This window comes from Drosophila nasuta, chromosome 2R (assembly GCF_023558535.2).
Source record: "Drosophila nasuta strain 15112-1781.00 chromosome 2R, ASM2355853v1, whole genome shotgun sequence".
Classification (NCBI taxonomy): Eukaryota; Metazoa; Arthropoda; class Insecta; order Diptera; family Drosophilidae; genus Drosophila; species Drosophila nasuta.
Window position 1 is genome coordinate 16,053,808 of NC_083456.1, and position 20,201 is coordinate 16,074,008.

At 38.6% G+C, this 20,201-nt stretch overlaps 6 protein-coding genes across 6 annotated transcripts; 1 reads left to right on the top strand and 5 right to left on the bottom strand.

Annotated features, from left to right (window-relative positions):
* Nucleotides 1-595: 595 nt before the first annotated feature.
* On the bottom strand, nt 596-4,126 carry LOC132785984 (multiple epidermal growth factor-like domains protein 10). The gene is made up of 3 exons (XM_060792343.1): nt 3,876-4,126; nt 825-3,811; nt 596-755 (listed from the first exon to the last, which is right to left on the bottom strand). The coding sequence occupies exons 1-3, from the start codon at nt 4,094-4,096 to the stop codon at nt 700-702; spliced, it is 3,264 nt and encodes a 1,087-aa protein (XP_060648326.1). The 5' UTR covers nt 4,097-4,126; the 3' UTR covers nt 596-699.
* Nucleotides 4,127-4,520: 394 nt separating this feature from the next.
* LOC132786396 (epidermal growth factor-like protein) lies at nt 4,521-5,356 on the bottom strand. The gene is made up of 2 exons (XM_060792912.1): nt 5,106-5,356; nt 4,521-5,040 (listed from the first exon to the last, which is right to left on the bottom strand). Exons 1-2 carry the CDS (start codon nt 5,324-5,326, stop codon nt 4,626-4,628), a joined length of 636 nt encoding a protein of 211 aa, XP_060648895.1. The 5' UTR covers nt 5,327-5,356; the 3' UTR covers nt 4,521-4,625.
* Nucleotides 5,357-6,630: 1,274 nt separating this feature from the next.
* LOC132786509 (uncharacterized) lies at nt 6,631-8,484 on the top strand. The gene is made up of 5 exons (XM_060793051.1): nt 6,631-6,883; nt 7,080-7,172; nt 7,233-7,389; nt 7,932-8,065; nt 8,132-8,484. Exons 1-5 carry the CDS (start codon nt 6,790-6,792, stop codon nt 8,482-8,484), a joined length of 831 nt encoding a protein of 276 aa, XP_060649034.1. The 5' UTR covers nt 6,631-6,789.
* On the bottom strand, nt 8,477-11,424 carry LOC132786508 (carbonic anhydrase 2). The gene is made up of 7 exons (XM_060793050.1): nt 11,206-11,424; nt 9,749-9,861; nt 9,601-9,691; nt 9,257-9,525; nt 9,042-9,192; nt 8,879-8,958; nt 8,477-8,814 (listed from the first exon to the last, which is right to left on the bottom strand). Exons 1-7 carry the CDS (start codon nt 11,255-11,257, stop codon nt 8,638-8,640), a joined length of 933 nt encoding a protein of 310 aa, XP_060649033.1. The 5' UTR covers nt 11,258-11,424; the 3' UTR covers nt 8,477-8,637.
* Nucleotides 11,425-14,649: 3,225 nt separating this feature from the next.
* On the bottom strand, nt 14,650-18,355 carry LOC132785872 (Y+L amino acid transporter 2). Its single transcript, XM_060792174.1, has 7 exons — nt 18,255-18,355; nt 17,156-17,655; nt 16,086-16,599; nt 15,824-16,024; nt 15,599-15,748; nt 15,352-15,529; nt 14,650-15,192 (listed from the first exon to the last, which is right to left on the bottom strand). Exons 2-7 carry the CDS (start codon nt 17,614-17,616, stop codon nt 15,131-15,133), a joined length of 1,566 nt encoding a protein of 521 aa, XP_060648157.1. The 5' UTR covers nt 17,617-17,655; nt 18,255-18,355; the 3' UTR covers nt 14,650-15,130.
* Nucleotides 17,600-20,061, bottom strand: LOC132785873 (NKAP family protein CG6066). Its single transcript, XM_060792175.1, has 2 exons — nt 18,255-20,061; nt 17,600-17,770 (listed from the first exon to the last, which is right to left on the bottom strand). The coding sequence occupies exon 1, from the start codon at nt 19,956-19,958 to the stop codon at nt 18,573-18,575; it is 1,386 nt and encodes a 461-aa protein (XP_060648158.1). The 5' UTR covers nt 19,959-20,061; the 3' UTR covers nt 17,600-17,770; nt 18,255-18,572.
* Between the last annotated feature and the right edge of the window lie 140 nt (nt 20,062-20,201).

Genomic DNA, 20,201 nt, shown 5'->3' on the forward strand with positions numbered 1-20,201 from the left:
GTAAGTAAGGCCACTATCACCATAATACTCGTACTCTCTCAAGACCCTTGAATTTTGGTCAGTGTATCTGAAGTTTTTGTGCCCTTATCACAAATGTTTCCGTTTCTCATATCTTCAAGGAATGCAAATCACAGAAAGTCTGAAATTGACTTGCCCTTAAAATATTTCTTTAACAAATTAAATTTGATAAAATTTAAATTAAATAAAATTGTTTAAAATACTTGAAATATTTTACTTTTTTAAATGATGCAGCAAATATAAATATTTTTAGGCCTGGGATCTCCTAAATCTAAACATATAGATATTTACAAAGAGTCCAAACAAAGTCTTTAAGTGAATTACAGTTCCATATTATATTCTATGCTATTATTATACCATATTGGTCGTAATCCATAATTTGTATCCTTATTTATGTAGAAGTACGTAAAGCAGAAATGTTTGTAGAAATATTGTATTCAAAGTGGAAGGTAAGGAGCTGACAACCCAATAATTATGAAATGCTATTATGAAAGAGCTCAAACTCAACCAAAGGTACTCAATTTACTTACATATTTTATCCATATATTTCCTGTGGCAATAATGACTTCAGTTTAAGTAATTACATTAAATGACAATAGATCAACTTTAATTAAAAATCATGTAGTTATATGTAAATAAAAACTTTTTAGAATTTATATTATTGACATTTTTGATTGGAAATTAGGCTCGAATAATGTCTGCTTGATTGGACAAATAGTTTACTCCATATCGTTCTTCTGCAAATATACACAATTAGTTTAAAATTGAAACTTTCAGTATTGCAAATGTTCCCAGTTAACACTCACCCTTCTCTCCCACTCTGTAACCTCTTTTTCTAAATGTGTACATCACGGAGCAGATAACAAGCATCAGCAACACAGAGGTGCCAATTAAAGCAAACAGCAGAGTCTTCATTCTTATGTGGCGTGTTTGACCAGCATTCTCGGTATTTCCATTAAACACGCACCCATCTTCAAACTCCGACAGCTGTCCATCGTTGCAGGCGCACACGTTCGGATATATGCAATATCCCTGAATGCATTCCCATTCACAGATTGGAAGACAAAGTAGGTTGGTTGTATTGAAAGCATCTTCTGTTAATCTGTAGTCCGTCCAACAAATGCATTCGTCATTTACACAGCTTCCGTTCCTACAGCGCTCAGCGCAATCAACCGTAAGATTATTTCCAGAAGCTTGAATGTAGTTTGGGCTTTCAGTTGTATACACTCCAATGGTCGTCAAGGTCTCGGTCACTTGGGCCACGCATGTTTCGCCTATGTTACTATATCCTTCATCACAATGACATTTATTGGGAGACTCGCAAATACCATTGATACAACCATTTTTGCATATAGGTACACAACTATCGTCCTCTATTTTATACCCATCGTTGCAAGAACATTCTTCCGGTGCACTGCAGAATCCGTTCCTACATTCTTCCTTACAAATCGGAGTACAGCTGTTCTCACTTTCCTTTCTGTATCCATCGTTGCAAGAACATTCTTCCGGTGCACTGCAGAATCCGTTCCTACATTCATCCTTACAAATCGGAGTACAGCTGTTCTCACTTTCCTTTCTGTATCCATCTAGGCAAGAACATTCTCCTGGTGCGCTGCAGAATCCGTTCTTACAGTCATCCGTACAAATCGGAGTACAGCTGTTCTCACTTTCCTTTCTGTATCCATCTAGGCAAGAACATTCTCCTGGTGCGCTGCAGAATCCGTTTATACATTCATCCTTACAAATCGGAGTACAGCTGTTTTCACTTTCTCTCCTATATCCATCGTTGCAGGAACATTCTCCCGGTGCACTGCAGAATCCGTTCCTACAATCATCCTTACAAATCGGAGTACAGCTGTTCTCACTTTCCTTTCTGTATCCATCTTGGCAAGAACATTCTCCTGGTGCGCTGCAGAATCCGTTTATACATTCATCCTTACAAATCGGAGTACAACTGTTTTCACTTTCTTTCTTGTATCCATCGTTGCAAGAACATTCTCCCGGCGCGCTGCAGAATCCGTTCTTACAGTCATCGTTACAAATCGGAGTACAGCTGTTCTCACTTTCCTTTCTGTATCTATCTTGGCAAGAACATTCTCCTGGTGCGCTGCAGAATCCGTTTATACATTCATCCTTACAAATCGGAGTACAACTGTTTTCACTTTCTTTCTTGTATCCATCGTTGCAAGAACATTCTCCCGGCGCGCTGCAGAATCCGTTCTTACAGTCATCGTTACAAATCGGAGTACAGCTGTTCTCACTTTCCTTTCTGTATCTATCTTGGCAAGAACATTCTCCTGGTGCGCTGCAGAATCCGTTCTTACAGTCATCTTTACAAATCGGAGTACAGCTGTTCTCACTTTCCTTTCTGTATCCATCTTGGCAAGAACATTCTCCTGGTGCGCTGCAGAATCCGTTCTTACAGTCATCCTTACAAATCGGAGTACAGCTGTTCTCACTTTCCTTTCTGTATCCATCTAGGCAAGAACATTCTCCTGGTGCGCTGCAGAATCCGTTCTTACAGTCATCCTTACAAATCGGAGTACAGCTGTTCTCACTTTCCTTTCTGTATCCATCTAGGCAAGAACATTCTCCTGGTGCGCTGCAGAATCCGTTTATACATCCATCCTTACAAATCGGAGTACAACTGTTTTCACTTTCTTTCTTGTATCCATCGTTGCAAGAACATTCTCCCGGTGCACTGCAGAATCCGTTTATACATTCATCGTTACAAATCGGAGTACAGCTGTTTTCACTTTCTTTCTTGTATCCATCGTTGCAAGAACATTCTCCCGGTGCGCTGCAGAATCCGTTCTTACAGTCATCGTTACAAATCGGAGTACAGCTGTTCTCACTTTCTTTATTGTATCCATCGTTGCAAGAACATTCTCCCGGTGCGCTGCAGAATCCGTTTATACATTCATCCTTACAAATCGGAGTACAGCTGTTTTCACTTTCTTTCTTGTATCCATCGTTGCAAGAACATTCTCCCGGTGCGCTGCAGAATCCGTTTATACATTCATCCTTACAAATTGGAGCACAGCTGTTCTCACTTTCTTTCTTGTATCCATCGTTGCAAGAACATTCTCCCGGTGCGCTGCAGAATCCGTTCTTACAGTCATCGTTACAAATTGGAGCGCAGCTGTTCCTACTTTCCTTGTTGAACCCATCTAGGCAAGAACATTCTCCTGGAGCACTACAGATTCCATTCACGCATCCGCCATCACAAATAGGTTGACAAGTTTTCCCATCTGTCATACTATATCCATTATTGCAAGCACACATATTAGGAGACTCACAGTATCCGTTGCGACATTCATTTTTGCAGTAAGGTGAACAACTCGAATCACTTTCTCGCTGATATCCAGTGAGACATTCACATTTTCCTGGGGATGTGCATATGCCGTTTAAGCAGCCCTCTTTACAAATTGGAGCACATTTATTATCGAGACCTTTCTGATAGTTCTCATTGCAGCCACAAGTTTCCGGCGCACTACAAAAGCCGTTATCGCAGGGTGTACTGCAAACTGGAATGCATCGATTGTCAGTGAAATCTAATTTGTAACCATCTTTGCACTGCGGATGACAAGTTTGAGTTGTGGGATTCAATGTAAATCCCTCATTGCAGCTACAAACTCCAGGAATCTTACACGATCCATTCGGACACCCGCTGTCGCAAATGGGAAGACAATGACCAGTCGTTACGTTAAGCTTATGTTTTTTCGCACAATTACATTTATTAGGGGCAGCACAATAACCATTAAGACATCCGCCTTTACATTTGGGCACACAGCTTAAATAAAAATTGGACATTATTAGAAAACAAGAATGTAATTTTTTAATAAATAAATAACTACCGATTCGATTTAATTTTGTTAAGATTCTCGTATCCTATAGAGCAAGAGCAAACGTTGGGCTTTATACAGTTGCCACTACCACATTTTTGCTTGCAGATGGCAACACATTTGGGTGTTTGTAATCCAATTTTTCTGTAGCCTTTGGGGCAATTTTTTAAAGATGCAGCCAACGAAAGGCTGGGCATTAATGCCAGAATTAATATTACGCGACGGACGAGCATTGCGAATAAATCTGTCCTCACTCTGCTACACTAAACAATGCGACTGAAAGCATTTGATAGCGAAAATATTCCATAAAGAGCGGAAACTCTCATTATATTAAAACCCTAACCCACTATCTTAATAATTCCTTCTCAAAAATAAAAATAACAAATAATTTTTGCTTTGTGTATATTTAGTCTTGGAGAGCTTATCAAAAGCTTTGCCATGCGGACATGGTTTGAACTTTGGTTCTTATATCTTCAATGAATTGAAATTACACGAAGTCTTGTAAAGAATGACTTCAACTACGCTTCTCTAATAAATAAATCTTCAATGCCAGTTCTGAAAATATAAATAAAAAATCGATGACGTAATTTATTAATTTATTTTAATTTTATTGTAATTTATTGTTCAAAAATTATGGAAAAATCTAATGTAGGGTATTTGAAAATAAATGTTGTGTTAGAAATGTTTAATACATGTAATACGACAATCATCAGCTCCAATTAACATAGTCATGGCACACAAATACAAATATATATTTATATATTATTTTCCTGGGGACGTACATATGCCATTTAAGCAGCCGTCTTTGGAAATTGGAGCACATTTATTATCGAGACCTTTCTGATAGTTCTCATTGCAGCCACAAGTTTCTGGCGAACTACAAAAGCCGTTATCGCAGGGTGTACTGCAAACTGGAATGCATCGATTGTCAGTGAAATCTAATTTGTACCCATCCTTGCACTGCGGATGACAAGTTTGAGTTGTGGGATTTAATGTGAATCCCTCATTACAGGTACAAACTCCAGGAATCTTACACGATCCATTGGGACAGCCGCTGTCGCAAATGGGAAGACAATGACCAGTCGTCACATTAAGCTTATATTTTGGCGCACAAAAACATTTATTAGGGGCAGCACAACGACCATTATGACATCCGCCTTTGCATTTGGGCACACAGCTTAAATAAAAATTGGACATTATTAAAAGAAATAAAATATAATTTATTTATAAATAATGATCTACCGATTCGATGACAATTTGTTAAGATTCTCGTATCCTCTAAGGCAAGAGCAAACGTTGGGCTTTATACAGTTGCCACTACCACATTTTTGCCTGCAGATGGGAACACATTTGCGTGATTGTAATCCAATTTTTCTGTAGCCTATAGGGCAATTTTTTGAAGATGCAGCCAAAGAAAGGCTGGGCATTAATGCCAGAATTAATATTGCGCGACGGACAAGCATTGCGAATAAATCTGTCCTCGCTCTGCTACACTAAACTAGCGACTAAAAGTATTGGGAAGCAAAAATATTCCACAGATCGCGCAAAATTTTTTATATAATAAAACACTCTCTTAATAATTCTGGCTCTTCCCTTCTCCCAAAAAAAAGTAACACATAATTTTTGCTTTTTGAATATTTATTTTTTGAAGGCTTATCACAAGCTTTGCCATGCGGACATGACTTGAACTTAAACTCTGTTATCTTCAATAAATTAAAATTACACAAAGTCTGCTTATATATACCCTCAACTACGCTTCTCTAATAAATAAATTATCGTTTAGTATATTTGCATTTATCTTTAATAAATTAACATGAAAATCATAAAATTGCATATTCAACTTTAGTTCTTAAATAATATTTGTATATAAAAAATCTATGTATTGAGTAATTTATTGATTAAAAACTATGAAAAAATGTAATGTAGGGTATTTAAAAATAAATGTTGTGTTAGAAATATTTAATAATGCGACAATCTTCAGTTCCAATTAGTCATGGCACATAAATACAAATATATACTTTTATATTATATTTGTATATTATACATTTGCTCTCTATTCTAATAGCAGTAAACATATTATTTAACATTTTTATTAATATAATCGACCATTCAGAATATTCAAGACTCAATCTGCAATCTGAATTATCATGAGCGCATGCTTGGACGAGTTTTGTGGGAACAACCCAGTTTTGTAATACTTCAGCTCTTAACTGACATTAATTGAACTAGGATAGTGAGTGAGAGCAAAAGTATAAAGACTTGTAAATACTCAGTAATATTTGTAGTAATTGTATTAAACGAAATATCTTGAATTTTATTTTATTGTGAAAAATTAAACGCTGAAATATCTTGCTAAATATATTAAAATAATTTAAAATTAAATTTTTCAAAGAAAAATGTAAAAAAAAATATGTCTGCGTAGTATTTTTCATACTATACAATATTTCCTATGATTTGTGTAGTATTAATAAATTCCATTAGTTGGAATGCGTTTAACAAACAAATACCCTTCAAAACAACTGTCCAACTACGAGACAACAACTAGACGTATTTTCCAGTATTATATTAAGATAATTGTTTGACGCAGATTGAAGTAGATACTCGCACAACTTTAGCGGGCGCTCAGAAACAACACTTAATGCAACAGGTGTAATATGGTGCGATGCTCTAATGCAAGTTTGCAAACGAAAAGCTTTGAAAACAAGTAGACAGCAACTTGTCGTAGTTAACTTGCCTACTATTTATATTTACACATTTGCGAAGCTCAGTTCATTTATTAAACTCAACTCAATCAGATGCACGGCATATCGGCTATATATAGGCCATATAAAAAACAGAATCGCGTTAATATATCTCATATTAGTTGTGCCGCAAACTCGATTAGGAGGTGACAGTGACACTGACGGACATTTGTAACTTTTCTACGATGATGCAGCGAACACTCATAATTGGCTTACCCATATTCTGGTTCTGTTTCGTCCTGGGCTATGTTGAGGGCCTTGCATTTTATACGGAAAAGCGTAAGTGCGAATACGTTGGAAAAGCGTAAAACTCTGCTGATTCAATTAATGTGAACTGGTTAATTAAGTCAGTGCTACACAACAACAACTGTTGACAGTTTTCAGCATAAATACATTATAATTACAACGAAAAAAATAGTGTTTATTAATCTAATTAAGTGCACATAAATAATCAAAGCATTCGTACTATTTACAGCCTCATACATCGAATCGTGTCGCATTCAGGAGCCTGACTTTACCAATTGCTCAACTCGTTCTATACAGGGTTTCCTTAATGAGGTCATCAAAGGTGAGCAGCTACAACGATATTTATCGAATAGCTCATAAAGTTGTTATTCATGTTCTATAGGAATACCCGAGATTGAGGAGTCTTTTGGTCCCATAGACCCTATGAAACAAGATCAGCTCACTTTTACACAAGCGGACAGAGATGTGGCAATCATCTCCACCAATCTAACCAACTTGGAAATACGCGGATTTGGAAAAATGGTGGTCAAGGAAAGCAGGTGAATATTTCATGAAATGGCATTTGCAATAGGCGATAATAATTAAAAACAGTTTCGCTTCTATTTTTATCTTACTCACACTTAATTGTTCCTACATCGCTTAACAATTGAATAACTTTCTAGACTGATAGTCACTATGACTAACTAAAAAAAATGTATTGAAAAGTTTACTGAGTACTACAATATTTAAATTTCAATAGGGGTTTCATTATTCAATAACAATGTTATGCAAAAGTTGAAAGAAGTGATCAAATTTGTATATATTTAATTTACGTGAAACGTTTAAAAAGAAGTTACAAAATATGTGTATACTTATTTTACATATTTGAGAAAGATGTATTCTAATTAATACCTTTAGAGCCAAGCGTGGAGCAAGTATTTTTTTTTGCTAAATTGCTCGTAAAAAAGAAAATATTAAATACTTACTAATCCCAATCTGAAGAACAATCTAAACGCATTAAAACAATACTTACCATAGATGTTCAAATATAATATATTAAAGTCTTTCAGATTTATTATCAATATTTACTAATACTTTCTAGGGTTAATAAAACAGACTTCAGTTGGATGGATAGAATTTATATACCTCGCATGCGCATGGATGGTAATTACAAAATGATTGGTCACATTTTGCTCGTACCTTTGAGAGGATCTGGCCGCATGTTTATGGAATTGGGTAATAGTAGAAAATTCAGCATTTTTTTTTTAAAAATAAATTCTAAATAATGTCTACACTCGTCAGATGATCTCGAGATACAAATGACAGCGAAGACGCGACTCTACGAGAAAGGCGGCTACACGTTCTACAATGTCACTGAGGCGAAAGCGAAGCTGGAAATAAGTCGATTGAAAGTAAACTTCGAAAATCTGTTCAATGGCAGTAATAAGCAACTGGAGAGTGATACGAATCAGTTCTTCAATGACCATTGGCAGGAGTTCTTTGAAGCAATGCGTCCACTTATTGTCGAGACTGTGGAGCGCACTTTGCTGGATCTGCTGAAAAAGATGTTCAATGTGATGCCAGCCAACTTTTTTGTGGAAGACATACCCACTTCCTTGCTGCTATATGGTCGCAAAACACGTCTGATAGAATAGAAATATGTTTACTTATCGAGAGAGGAGGGAGAGAGATTAGCTTACAGCGAATTGTTAATAGTTAAGTTAAATAAATGCAAGGGCTAAACATCTAATCTAACACATAGCATGGCACAGAGCACACATCCACATCCACAGCGTCCAGCTGCCGCCTCAATAGAACCAATCGTACTTCAGATAGTCGCCCTCATGCTTTAGCGATGCAATCGACGTGTGTCGCACGTGTCCAGTGCGTGCAAAGATGCGACGATTACCAACTGGCTGCAGTGTCCGGAAATTGTCGACTAGTGCACCATCCTGTGTGTCTGACAGCTGGCGGAAGCGTGAAATCTGCAAAGTGAACAAATCGCATTACTCATACGCACTGTGTGACAACGAGGCACTGGACTTTTACCTGTTTCGGCGAAATGGGTATGGGATCGGGGAACAGAATCCAGGTGACGGCCTCCGAGCAGGGAGGTGTGGTAAGCGAACCTACAAATACAGACGTGACATGACAGTTAAATGTGTTCGCTGTCAACTAATCAACAGGCCATTGAATAAGTGACATCACTTACCTTTGTATGTATAGAACTTGTCCACGTCCACGTTGGCTATCAACGAGGACAGCGAGAAGGTGACATTTAGCGCCGCCTCCTGATTAGCATCAGCGATCAAATGCAAATGCCGATTGATGGTCACCAGCCCTTGACCCTCATCCTCATCCAACTGCGTGTGTTGGAGACTCATTAGCATTAAATTGAAAAGCGTTGCGAATGCAGTGACCACTTACGTTGAAGAAAAAGCCCAGCACAGCAGCACCATCGGGATGATTCAGCGCCTCACCAATGGTGGCATACTTCTTGTTGCGATGCACAATATGCATCTCCATGGTGTAGCGTATGTCATTGATGACATGCTCCGAGCCGCGATTGTTCTTGTCACCCCAATGGAAATGTAGTCCCTCTACCTCGAATTCACCCGGCAACTTGGCACCGCGTATATATGGCATAAAATCATCCTGATCGGCGCTCGCGTTGCCTTTGGGTATGTTAATGCTGACTGGAGAATACGAAATGTGTGAATTGTTAATTGAGGGGCCATCCATCAATTCTTTCAATGCTGAGCGTCACTTACCCGTGTGCCCGTTGTTGACCATTTTCAAAGGATACGGCAACAGATTGTGATAGCCAATCATGTCCACAGCCGGCATATGCAAAGGCATTGTCTGAAAATGGATTAATTAGTCAAGCTCACAACTGGCAACTGGTCAATGACCGCTTACATGGCTGGAGCTGATGGCAATGGGTGACTGTGTCCTGCCGGCACAATGACCATGATGACGCGCCCAACGCCTCTGATTGGGTTCCGAGTAGCCAAACACATGGCCACTAACCACTGCAAAGAGTAAAGAAAAACAAAGTCAAATTGAAATCACAAATACGAGTATCAAAGACGTCATGATAAGCTGCTCTGTCTCTCTCCAACTGTTCTGGTCTGGGAATCGCCTCATGAGTTGGCTGTCTTTGGCGTCACCACCTTATTTTGTTATTTTTTTCTTCGTTTTTTCTTAGATCACGTGCCCGTGCCACTGTCCCAAAGTCCAGAGACCGCGGGACAGTGGCAGAGTGAGAGTTGGGTGGGAGTCAACAACAAGCTTATCACTGACATATACGAGCACTTGTGAATTATGGCAAATAAATGGGACAGCAAACAATGTTAACTGTTTGCTGCTTAGTAAATAGATAAATCAATAAATATACATTTATAAAGAAGAACAACAAAATACAAATACGAGACACACAAGGGCACGTTAAATGCTCGTACAATAGATACCGAACACAATTCATATTGATATAGATAATGAGCCTTGAGGGTAAATATTTTTCTATAATTTTCACCCGCACTCGATGTGCGAAAAGTTCGACAAAGTTCAAGTGAAATAAATTAAGTAAACTTTATTTTCGCATTGAACGTATGATATCGGTAATTAGATCATTTGCCTAAGAAAGTGTGGAAAATTCATGACAATCATATGACATATATACTAATTAGCACGTAAATATTTGTTTCGTAATCATTAGCATACGACAATATATCTAATTTAATAAATCTTATATTCTGTAAACACTTTCTATTATTGAATTTAGTATTTAGCATTGTTGCAAATACTGATAGGCACATTATATAAGGTCGTCTTTGCAGCACTTAATCAAAATCAATGTCAAGCAATAAAAGTATTAATTGGCATTTAGAATCTCAACATTTTCGAGTGGCAGAAGTGCAATTGATTTCTTCAAGTGGTCGTATTTAGTTGTACTTAAAACCGTTTGATATTATAAGAACGTTTGTACATATGTAGATAATATGCATACTGACGAATAGTTTTATATCGAGTGCAAGTGATTCACGGTCCCTTGACCGTGATAACTCCCTTGTTTATTGAAGGTCGCACGCGTTCCTAAGAATTTGTTTTAGTGATAAGAAGTCAATAAAAAATAATTATAAATACTTGTGTACAAGACAGGCGAAGCGACCGACAAACAAGTGACACAGTCAGCGCAAGTTAGCTTGAAATTGATATTGATTAGGTTTGCCATTATTTTGCCAGATGATTATCACTTTTGCTTTTCGTTGATTTATTTAATGACTGCACTTTATTGCTATTTTTAGGGCACATTTCTAAATGTATCACATGATGAAATTTTGCAAATATGCAATTTTGAAATTAATTAAAATTACCTTGAGACCAGCCGATCAGAAGGAGAACTGCTTGCAATAATAAAAACTGCATGATCAACTTTGTTTGATAAAATGGTGACAATTGAATTTCTTGTTTGGGGGGAATTCCTTTTCAAACAAAGAATAATCTCCCACACTGTTGAGCTCCTGATCGAGTCTACTTTTTAGCGAATGCAACACCTTGCGGTTGGCTGGCTGATTCTAAACTGCGCGGACGTTTGCCATTTGAAACACCTTCACAACTTCCTCAGCGTCAACGAACTAATTGAAAATTCGAAAGCTTAAATCCCCGCGTACAGCGCGTGCTCCACACAGCGACACAAACCATAAAACAACACACATATACACAAACACACACACATATAGAAGCACACTCATACATATGTGTAGTTGTACATACCAAATGTTAAACGACACAACAGCAAACGACGACGACGACGACAACGGACGTGCACACGATCGATCCATCGATCGGTTTCGTCTAGGCGAATTGATGAATTGAGCTGTTCGTGCTTTGTCGTAAGTCACCCGCCTAATGAAATCGAATTACTAATTTGAAGTAGCATTACGAGCCAGCAAAGTACCCTTAAGGCGACTGCACCACACGGCGTATGCGTAACGTTCATTTAAATACGAAGACGAGACAACTCAAAACCACCTCCACACACACACTCGATATGTGTTATGTGATTCGTCATAATTCGCGCCTAGTTAATGCTCACAGTAAACAAAAGCCAACGAACACGACGGGGACGAGAGAGGTGGGAAATACCAGTAACTGCCTTCCATCATAAGATAATATTTTGTTTTGCATACCAAAATGCGAGTATTTTTCGTATGCTTAGGATACGTGTATTTGTTTGCTTTGCCTCCCCCTCCCCACCCTCGCGAACCCGCACAAATATTGACAATATTATGCAGAAAGCTACTAATTGATCGCGTGGCTAGCGTTCCAGCGGAAATCGCGGGGCAAACGAATTGCCAAGCGAATTCATTGAGTGATATTCACACGTTTACTGCTCGCTTCTAGTTTTATTGTTGTATTATTAAGCGTTTATGCCATGTCTGTTCTTAACATATTAGCATGGCCTAGCATATTGAGCAGTTTTGTTTTAATAGTCGCTTTGCAAACTCTATTTAAGTTTATTCTCATCACATTCAGCATACGCAATGTAGTCATGAATAAATAAGTCAACGTAAATAGATCAGTATATTAACGACGTATTTTTCCAGTCAGTCGAACTAGTTCAATTATCATTTCAATTTTTTGTTCATTTACTTCTCAAAAATAGAAACCTAAGTTACATAAAATTTGCCAATTTTAATTCGATTCGATTCTCATCACATTCAGTATACGCAACGTGTTCGTAAGTACGTAAATACGTCAACGTCAAATAGATCAGTATATTAACGGCGTAATTTTCCCTCAAGTTTAATTTAATTTTTTCGTTAACTTATCTATCAAAAATAGTAGTTGATGTTACTATAAAATGTCAAATTTTATAGCACTGTGTTGAATACCTTTTCTTTTCATGTCAAGTTGAAATTAGCTCTCTTTTTTGGGCACAACTTGATCAATTTGTGGCCAACAACTTGAGTGTACATTATGACCATCACGGCATAAACTCAGTGTGTTCTACGATTGCTTTATAGATTTCCTTTCTACATATGATTTACATGTGTATACGAAACTCGTGATTTACATGGCGAATGCCAACGAATCGAACTTACTAATAAATAGCAGTTGACAAGTGTAAAAAGTTGTCATTCGATCGCTGATACACTTATAAGATACAATACAGCTGGACACTGTCTGTTTTCCAATTACTTCGTACCAATCACACTTATTTCGCAAAACATAAAATACATTCGACTTTGTTCAAATTTGTCATTGGAATCCAATTAATTATGGCAAATTTCGGAAATAATATTGATCATTATTCTTTTTGGCGCACACCAATCAATTATAGCCAAATTTGCAATAATTTAATTTTTGCGATTCGCAAATTGAATCCGTATTTTGATATTTCATCGTGTACGAAGCGTTAGTTTTCGTTGTTTTTTCCATTGCCTGTTTAAATGTATAGACACGATTCATTAATGACACCCTAAAAGGTGTTAATCAGAGACAGAGATACTTGTGTTTGCTCCATATGGAGATCACATGATCAAGTTAAAGGATTGCATTTATCTAACATACGTATACGTATATATATATATATAATCAGTTTGTATCACATCACTTCAGTCGGTATTTCAAATAGCATTGCAAAAGCCAAATATTTGCCTCCTTGGCAACAACTGGGAAATATTTGATCAGTATGAAATCGAACGTCGATCGCGTTACGCTCTTAATTAAGTAGACAGCTCACTGGAAAAAACAATGCCAAAACAAAGAAATAAACAGTCTGGTGATCGCCCAGTTTTAAGTAGTTCGAATCAATGAAAACGTGCATGTAATTAACACATTTTAAAGCATTAAAACATGTGATATACCACATATTGGTAATACGTATTAAGTTGGCTCAGCTTTATAACTTTATTAATTGATCAGAGTGAATTCCCGGGGAATAAGTTAAATAAAAAAATAAGGTGCAGTAGTTTGCTATACATTGTTAATTCCCAACTTGCCACGTCCGAATCGAATTAAAACACAATTATTCGATCATAAAGAAAGTCATAAAATTGAATGAGACTGATTTAACAATGATTTGGCAATCCGTCTTTTCGCTGGCATATATTTAAAAAGCTATAAAATAGAAAAAACGGCGATGAAATCAGCGCATGTAAGCCTCATATCCATACAAAATAGCCATCGACATGAGAATATCCATAGAAGATAAGATATAAGCTCAGATATAAATAGTCGATGCCACCTGCTCTGCATGCAAATCAGCCGAAAGGCGCACTACACTTTTATCAATTAAAAACACCTAGTTTTCTGTGTTCTACGGTGATCAGAGAAAGATCGCTGTGCCGCTTGTGTGCCCAGTTCATGTTCTTAGACACATACAAGCAGTTTTGAGTCCATAAAGTTGGCGTCATTCGGGGATCTACGTGCCGGGCATGTCCAAAATAGAAAAGACTGATAGCCCTGCTTTATATTTAGCCCCAAATGGCCAACTCGCCAAGCATCGTACATTATTATGTGTCTGCTTCGACTTAAAAATAACAACAGTCCATTCATATGGCTTATCAGATATAATTGATTGGCAGACAGCCGACAAAACAACTCAAACCGTCTCAGTATGCTAAAGAACTGTTGAGTTTACATTTTTTGTTGCATACTTTTCGGATTGGCTGAGATATCTCCTAATTGATGGCTAACAAAAATATTGGAACTCTTTTTAAATATACATACAAAATCTTTATTAGTTTTCTTCTTTTGCAAAATTAATATATAATCATCGAATAAATAACAAACGAAAATCTTAATAGTAATGATTGTACTGAAAAATTTTGTGATATAATAAATATAAATAAAACAAATCAATAGTCAACAGAAAATACACAAATTAATAGTATGAACTTTGGCAAACAAATTGGCTTATTTTGGTGGTTAATTGGATAAATAATGCTAAGCTAGCACAAGTGACGTAGTTGACAATCCATATATGTAAAAAATATATAGTTTTCAATATCAAAATAGATTTAGCCTTTGACTAAATGGCTTCTTAATATTAAGTAGGAAAGAACGAATTCTCTGTCAAGTTATTTGTCATTTCTACGCCACCTGAGCTTCAACTAACAAACAGAAAAAAACCCTATACAAAAATGAACTAATATTCGATGTCTTTGCACTTATGGTAATAGTTTTCTGTCATGTATGTATGTAGGTGATGGTCGGTGATGATTTTCAAAGTGTGTTTATAAGGCTAGAGAGTGTCAGTTGTTCCAGGTGAAAACGATGTTCGCTTGTTGTTGATTAGTCCTGTTTTTGCTCCTTGGCAGACATAAAGAGTTTTTGGCACGTAAATGTCATCGAATCTAGAAGGAGAGGGAAAATTACGCAAATACGTTAGTTATGTGGTCATACGTGAAAATGGTAATAAAGGTTTTTTCGTTGGTGTTGCTTCGCAATGGAAATCGAGGCGATTGCCAAGGTCGAAGACAACGTTGCCCTTTTTTTTGTGTGTGTGTACGCACCAATCGCGTGCTGCACCCATTTCGGTTTGTTCTGCCACACGACGCCAACATAGTAGAAAGGTATACCAATTAGTGTGATTAGCAAGCCCATGGCGACCTCAAATGGAGCCACATAAACGGGAACGACCACCAGAAATGCGCAAACGACGACAAACACGGCGGGTATCCACAAAGAGACCTGGACAATGGGACAAACAAATTGATATATACAGAAATACAGAACAGAAATATTTCTCCTCATACTCACTTTAATTGGACGCTCCATATTGGGATGCTTGTAGCGAAAGTATAAAACGGCCGACACCGACATCATGATGAAGAACGACTCCACAATGCTGCTGTAAGTGATTAGCACATACACATCACTGACCACCAGCATCACAATCGACAGCAAACACTGCATATAAATGTACATAATAAATTGAGGCACTTCTTTTGTCTGTCAATTGAGCGGAGCCGAGAGAAATCTTACCAGAAATGCCAGCGACGGCAACGGTGTATAGCTCTTGACGCTGATGTGCGACAAAATCGCCGGCATGTGTCCATTGCGGGCGCCGACAAAACACATGCGTGACGATGTCATGATGTGCACAGAGAGACCACCGAATGCCGAAATGGCCACCATAATCGGAATTATCAGTGAAAAGCTGCCAAGTATCTTGTCCGCAAATGTCTGCAAGGCGAAAGTCAATTGATAAAGAGAACAAGTCAAATATTATGCCAGCTTTACTTACCACTGCAATGGCATTGGAGGCCAACATCTCGGGCGCCGACAACACTGCCAAATAAGCCATATTTGCAAGCACATAGATGCCAGTAACGAGTGGCAGAGAAATGTAGATGGCTCTTGGCAAATTACGATATGGATCACGCAATTCCTCTGTCATAAAATTCAAATAGTTCCAGCCGGCATACGAAAAGATACCCGAATAGAATGCCACTGATAGCTTGCCCGGATCCGTTTCCGTATTCTCAAAAGGCTTGTCAAAGTTCTCCGTGTGTCCCATCAGCATCCAAACCAAGCCCACCAAAATTATCAGCACCAATGCGGCAATTTTGGTAAACATGATAACATTCTGCATTTTCGTTGTGATCTTCATGTAATACGAATTCAAGTAGGTGAGAAAACATATCGTCGCAGCCGCAAGCAATTGTAATGCAATCTTTGGAATCTCACAGCCATCGGCAAAGAAGGGCTGCAACACATAGGAGGCGAATGTGAGACCCATTATGGCATTTGTTGTGGGGCTGGAAAGAAATGAAATATATAACACGGTTTCAAATATCAGTTATGGGAAATGCGATGTCTGGTTATTCAAAAATTATTTACGCCCGACAGTTATTATTATCGTAAACAAAAAAGACGGCGGACAAATAAAAATAGCATTGTGATAGTCATAAATAATAATCAAGTCATTAGTGCAATGGAAATGTGTGTGTTTTTGACTTATTATCAATACACAAATGGACTGAGCCTTTTGTGAATGCATAAATACAACAAGCAAATATAAGCCCGATAGCAATCCCTGATAACAAAATATGTATATATTTATACAGTACTTTGCGTTGCGCCTGTGTGAAAGTGAAGTGAATTAAGACAGACGGAATGACCTTAACCCCAAGTACGACAAATCTGTCGAGTTTCAATTATGCCTCAATTGAACAAGCTCAGCTGAACTCAGCTTAGACATTGTTTTCTCAGATATTCTGCTCTGTCAGCGAGAATTGCATAAGTGTGTCGTTTAACCCAATGTAAATGGGGTTAAACATTGGCAAATTTGACATTGAAGCAATCGTTACTTACACAAAGATCATCATGGCATCCCACAGATAAAGAAACGCTGGCAGCGATCCATACGCCTCATAAATATACGCATAATCTCCGCCAGACTTGGGTATCGCAGTGCCCAACTCCGCATAGCACAGCGCACCAATCATCGAGAGCAGGCCGCACAACACCCAGATGATAAGCGATGTACCCACGGACTCCACCTCACGCAGGACTCCTTTAGGTGAGACAAAGATGCCGGAGCCAAAGATGATGCCCAATATGATGGCCACACCCTCAAGTAATCCCAGCTGTTTCTTCATCACTACCCGACTGCTGTCCGATTCCGCTGAGCCTTCGCGTACACCATCCTTGGTGGTGTCCTTAGTGCCAGGAGTCGCTGTCACTGCTATAATCGGTGGCGGGTTCTCGGTGTTCGGAGTGAGCAACACCATTTCACTCGATGGTGATTGCAATTCTTTGTTGGTTGCGGGCATTATAAGTGAATGAGAAGCGCTTGCCACAACACGCTACAGCTACGTTGGAAGTACAAAAGCAGACTGATGATGATGATGATTGTGGCCTGCTGTGCTTGTGTCCAGCTAATTGATTACGAGGAGTGTCGACGGACGTCGCGTCGTCTTCGCCTCGCTTTCGATTACAATTAAGTGGGTGTGCGTGAGTAGGTGTGATGCGTATAAAACTTATTGTGACGTTGGCGGGTGGCTTATCTCTAGTTTGCGTCTATCCTTTATTCGTTCGCTAATCTGCCGGTTAAGCGATATTCGTTATTCTCGCATTCATTGTTTTGCTAACCCACTTCGTACATGTATACTACGGTCTCTTTCTAACCTTCGCTACGACGCTCACAATGTACTGCCGTCCTTTTCACGATGCATGCACATGTTGTTTGACATTTGAAGCCTAAACGCGTATAAAATGCACTTAATTTGAACTTTTTGTTTTTAAATTAACTTCGTAAGCTAGACTAAGTTTATGAGTAGACACTTGAATTATTGTTGACCAATTATTCACACATTTTAGCAAGATAAAACTAATTTGAAAAATCGAAATAAAGCCACCCCACCAACACGTTATTCACAGTGTGACCGCAGTGTGATATTACTAAATTTACCAGTCTTTCTTGATTCCACAACACACATATTGCATTTGCTTAACGGTCTTGTGTCTCCGTGTTATATTATTTTTTATTTATTTCTTTTTATTACATTTTTCATTAATTTGAGTGTTTTGAGTTGCCAATATTTGAAAAAAATACGTTTATGTGTTTGTGATACAAATGGGATGAAGTTAATATAAACGAAAATATCGAAACTCGACGATAATTTCCGACATCGAATACCCGGCAAGTGATACGAATTCAGTTTCATATCAGCATATATATATATAAAAAATATATTTTACTTTATTTTAATTATTTACAATTGAAGTACTACTTTTTATCCTTAGCTTGTAGTTTAGAGTGAATCATATCCTTAAACTGCGTCAGTATCTTATTCTCGCGTTTCTGTCGCTCCTCCTTACTGAACATGGCCAAAGCGCGTTTCTCATCTGCTGAATAAAGCTGATTTTCCTTTCGAATACGCACAGCTTCCATGCGACGATGTCGACTGCCGCTCATTACATAACCCACCGACTCAAAGTTTGCAATTTCATCTGATGTCAGTCCGATTTCACCACGCCGCGGGATACGCTTTCCTTCTGCTATATAAGCAGCCATTGCAGCTCCTTCGCCGGGCAAAAGAGCGCGACCAAAGTCCTTTTGATTCAAGCTGCCTCCCGTGCGCAACGATGGACCCACATCTTCATCGTTATGGCCACCATTGGACTTGGATTTGGACTTTGACTTCGATTTACTTGACCCCGAAGAACTCTTTTTGCTCTTGGATGATGCCTCCGACTTACGTTTCTTCTTTTTCTTTTTGTGCTTTTTATCCTTGCTCTTCTTCGAGCTTTTCTTCTTTGGCTTTTTAACCCCCTCGGCAGTCTTCTCAAGCCAGACATCTTCATCATCTTCCGCATCACTCGCCGAGCTCTCTTCGCTCTCCGAGCTGTCTTCGCTACTGGAAGCCGAGGATGATGACGATGATGATGAAGAATCAGAGTCTGAGCTACTGGAATCTTTTTTGTGTTTCTTCTTCTTGGTCTTTTTTGTTTTCTTTTTGTCAGACTTCTTGCTGCTCTTCTTTTTCTTCTTGCCCTTCTTTTTGGGTCCCACAAAAGAACCTTTAACGAGCTGCACATCATCTTCTTGGGATCGTGTTGGACTCGCGCCCCACACCTCGGCCGCGCCTTCCTCGCCAATGTGCACACGTTGTGCTCGTCGTGCATTTAGAGCCTTGGAGTCACCTTTGCCATGGTTGCCACCACGATTGTGATAATGTGATCTTGATGTGCGTTCAGCGGGATCGTTAATGAAACTGCCCTCCGGTGCACGTCCCCTGAACGGATTCTTTTGCCTGTCATTATTGTCATGATAGCGGTCATTAGGCCAACGTTCTACCGACTTTTGCTTCTTCTTGGCCGGACTTCGACTACGTGAAGAACTTGAGGACCTGCCGCTACTCTCTGATGTGCCGCTGCTGCTCGAGTCAGTGCTGACTGAACGCGAACGAGTTCGTCGCTTTCTGGACACTTCTGATGATTTACTATAATCATTTCTCCGTTGTCGTCCTTGCTGTTCTCTGCCGCGCGACTCTGAACGTCTGCTGTATTTTTCCAGTCTGGCTGTTTCTCTTTTGTCGGCGCGGTCATCACACCTGCCATACTGTCGATCTCTGCGCGGACTGCGTGAGCGACTTCTGCTGCGCGAGCGCATTTTTATTTAATTTAATTTAGATATTTCGCTCAAAAAATATTTGTTATTCTTTTCCTCCACCAAAACGTTTGCAATGTTATGAATGTATTGATTTAGCAACCGTGCGTAGTTTATTATCGATATTATCAAACGATAAATGGAATTCCGCAAAACATATGTTACGTGAGCTGTTAAAGTGGAGCAAAGAATATGCAACACAGCTGTAATGTTGCTGTTAACTAGCAGAACGTTGACGCGTGACTG

Bases quoted from the DNA above. Each gene is read 5' to 3' on its own strand.
- LOC132785872 (XM_060792174.1), bottom strand. From the start codon at position 17,616: ATGCCCGCAACCAACAAAGAATTGCAATCACCATCGAGTGAAATGGTG. The intron at 16,600-17,155 runs GTAAGTAACGAT...ATTTCTTTCCAG, and splicing joins GATGCCATGATGATCTTTGT to CCCCACAACAAATGCCATAA. The intron at 15,530-15,598 runs GTGAGTATGAGG...CCCATTGTCCAG, and splicing joins ATATGGAGCGTCCAATTAAA to GTCTCTTTGTGGATACCCGC.
- LOC132785984 (XM_060792343.1), bottom strand. From the start codon at position 4,096: ATGCTCGTCCGTCGCGTAATATTAATTCTGGCATTAATGCCCAGCCTT. The intron at 3,812-3,875 runs GTAGTTATTTAT...TTTTTATTTAAG, and splicing joins AACAAAATTAAATCGAATCG to CTGTGTGCCCAAATGTAAAG. The intron at 756-824 runs GTGAGTGTTAAC...GTATATTTGCAG, and splicing joins TTACAGAGTGGGAGAGAAGG to AAGAACGATATGGAGTAAAC.
- LOC132786509 (XM_060793051.1), top strand. From the start codon at position 6,790: ATGATGCAGCGAACACTCATAATTGGCTTACCCATATTCTGGTTCTGT. The intron at 7,390-7,931 runs GTGAATATTTCA...AATACTTTCTAG, and splicing joins ATGGTGGTCAAGGAAAGCAG to GGTTAATAAAACAGACTTCA. The intron at 8,066-8,131 runs GTAATAGTAGAA...TACACTCGTCAG, and splicing joins CCGCATGTTTATGGAATTGG to ATGATCTCGAGATACAAATG.
- LOC132786396 (XM_060792912.1), bottom strand. From the start codon at position 5,326: ATGCTTGTCCGTCGCGCAATATTAATTCTGGCATTAATGCCCAGCCTT. The intron at 5,041-5,105 runs GTAGATCATTAT...TTTTTATTTAAG, and splicing joins AACAAATTGTCATCGAATCG to CTGTGTGCCCAAATGCAAAG.
- LOC132785873 (XM_060792175.1), bottom strand. From the start codon at position 19,958: ATGCGCTCGCGCAGCAGAAGTCGCTCACGCAGTCCGCGCAGAGATCGA.
- LOC132786508 (XM_060793050.1), bottom strand. From the start codon at position 11,257: ATGCAGTTTTTATTATTGCAAGCAGTTCTCCTTCTGATCGGCTGGTCT. The intron at 9,193-9,256 runs GTAAGTGGTCAC...CAACACACGCAG, and splicing joins TGCTGGGCTTTTTCTTCAAC to TTGGATGAGGATGAGGGTCA. The intron at 8,959-9,041 runs GTAAGTGATGTC...CTGTATTTGTAG, and splicing joins CAAGTTCTATACATACAAAG to GTTCGCTTACCACACCTCCC.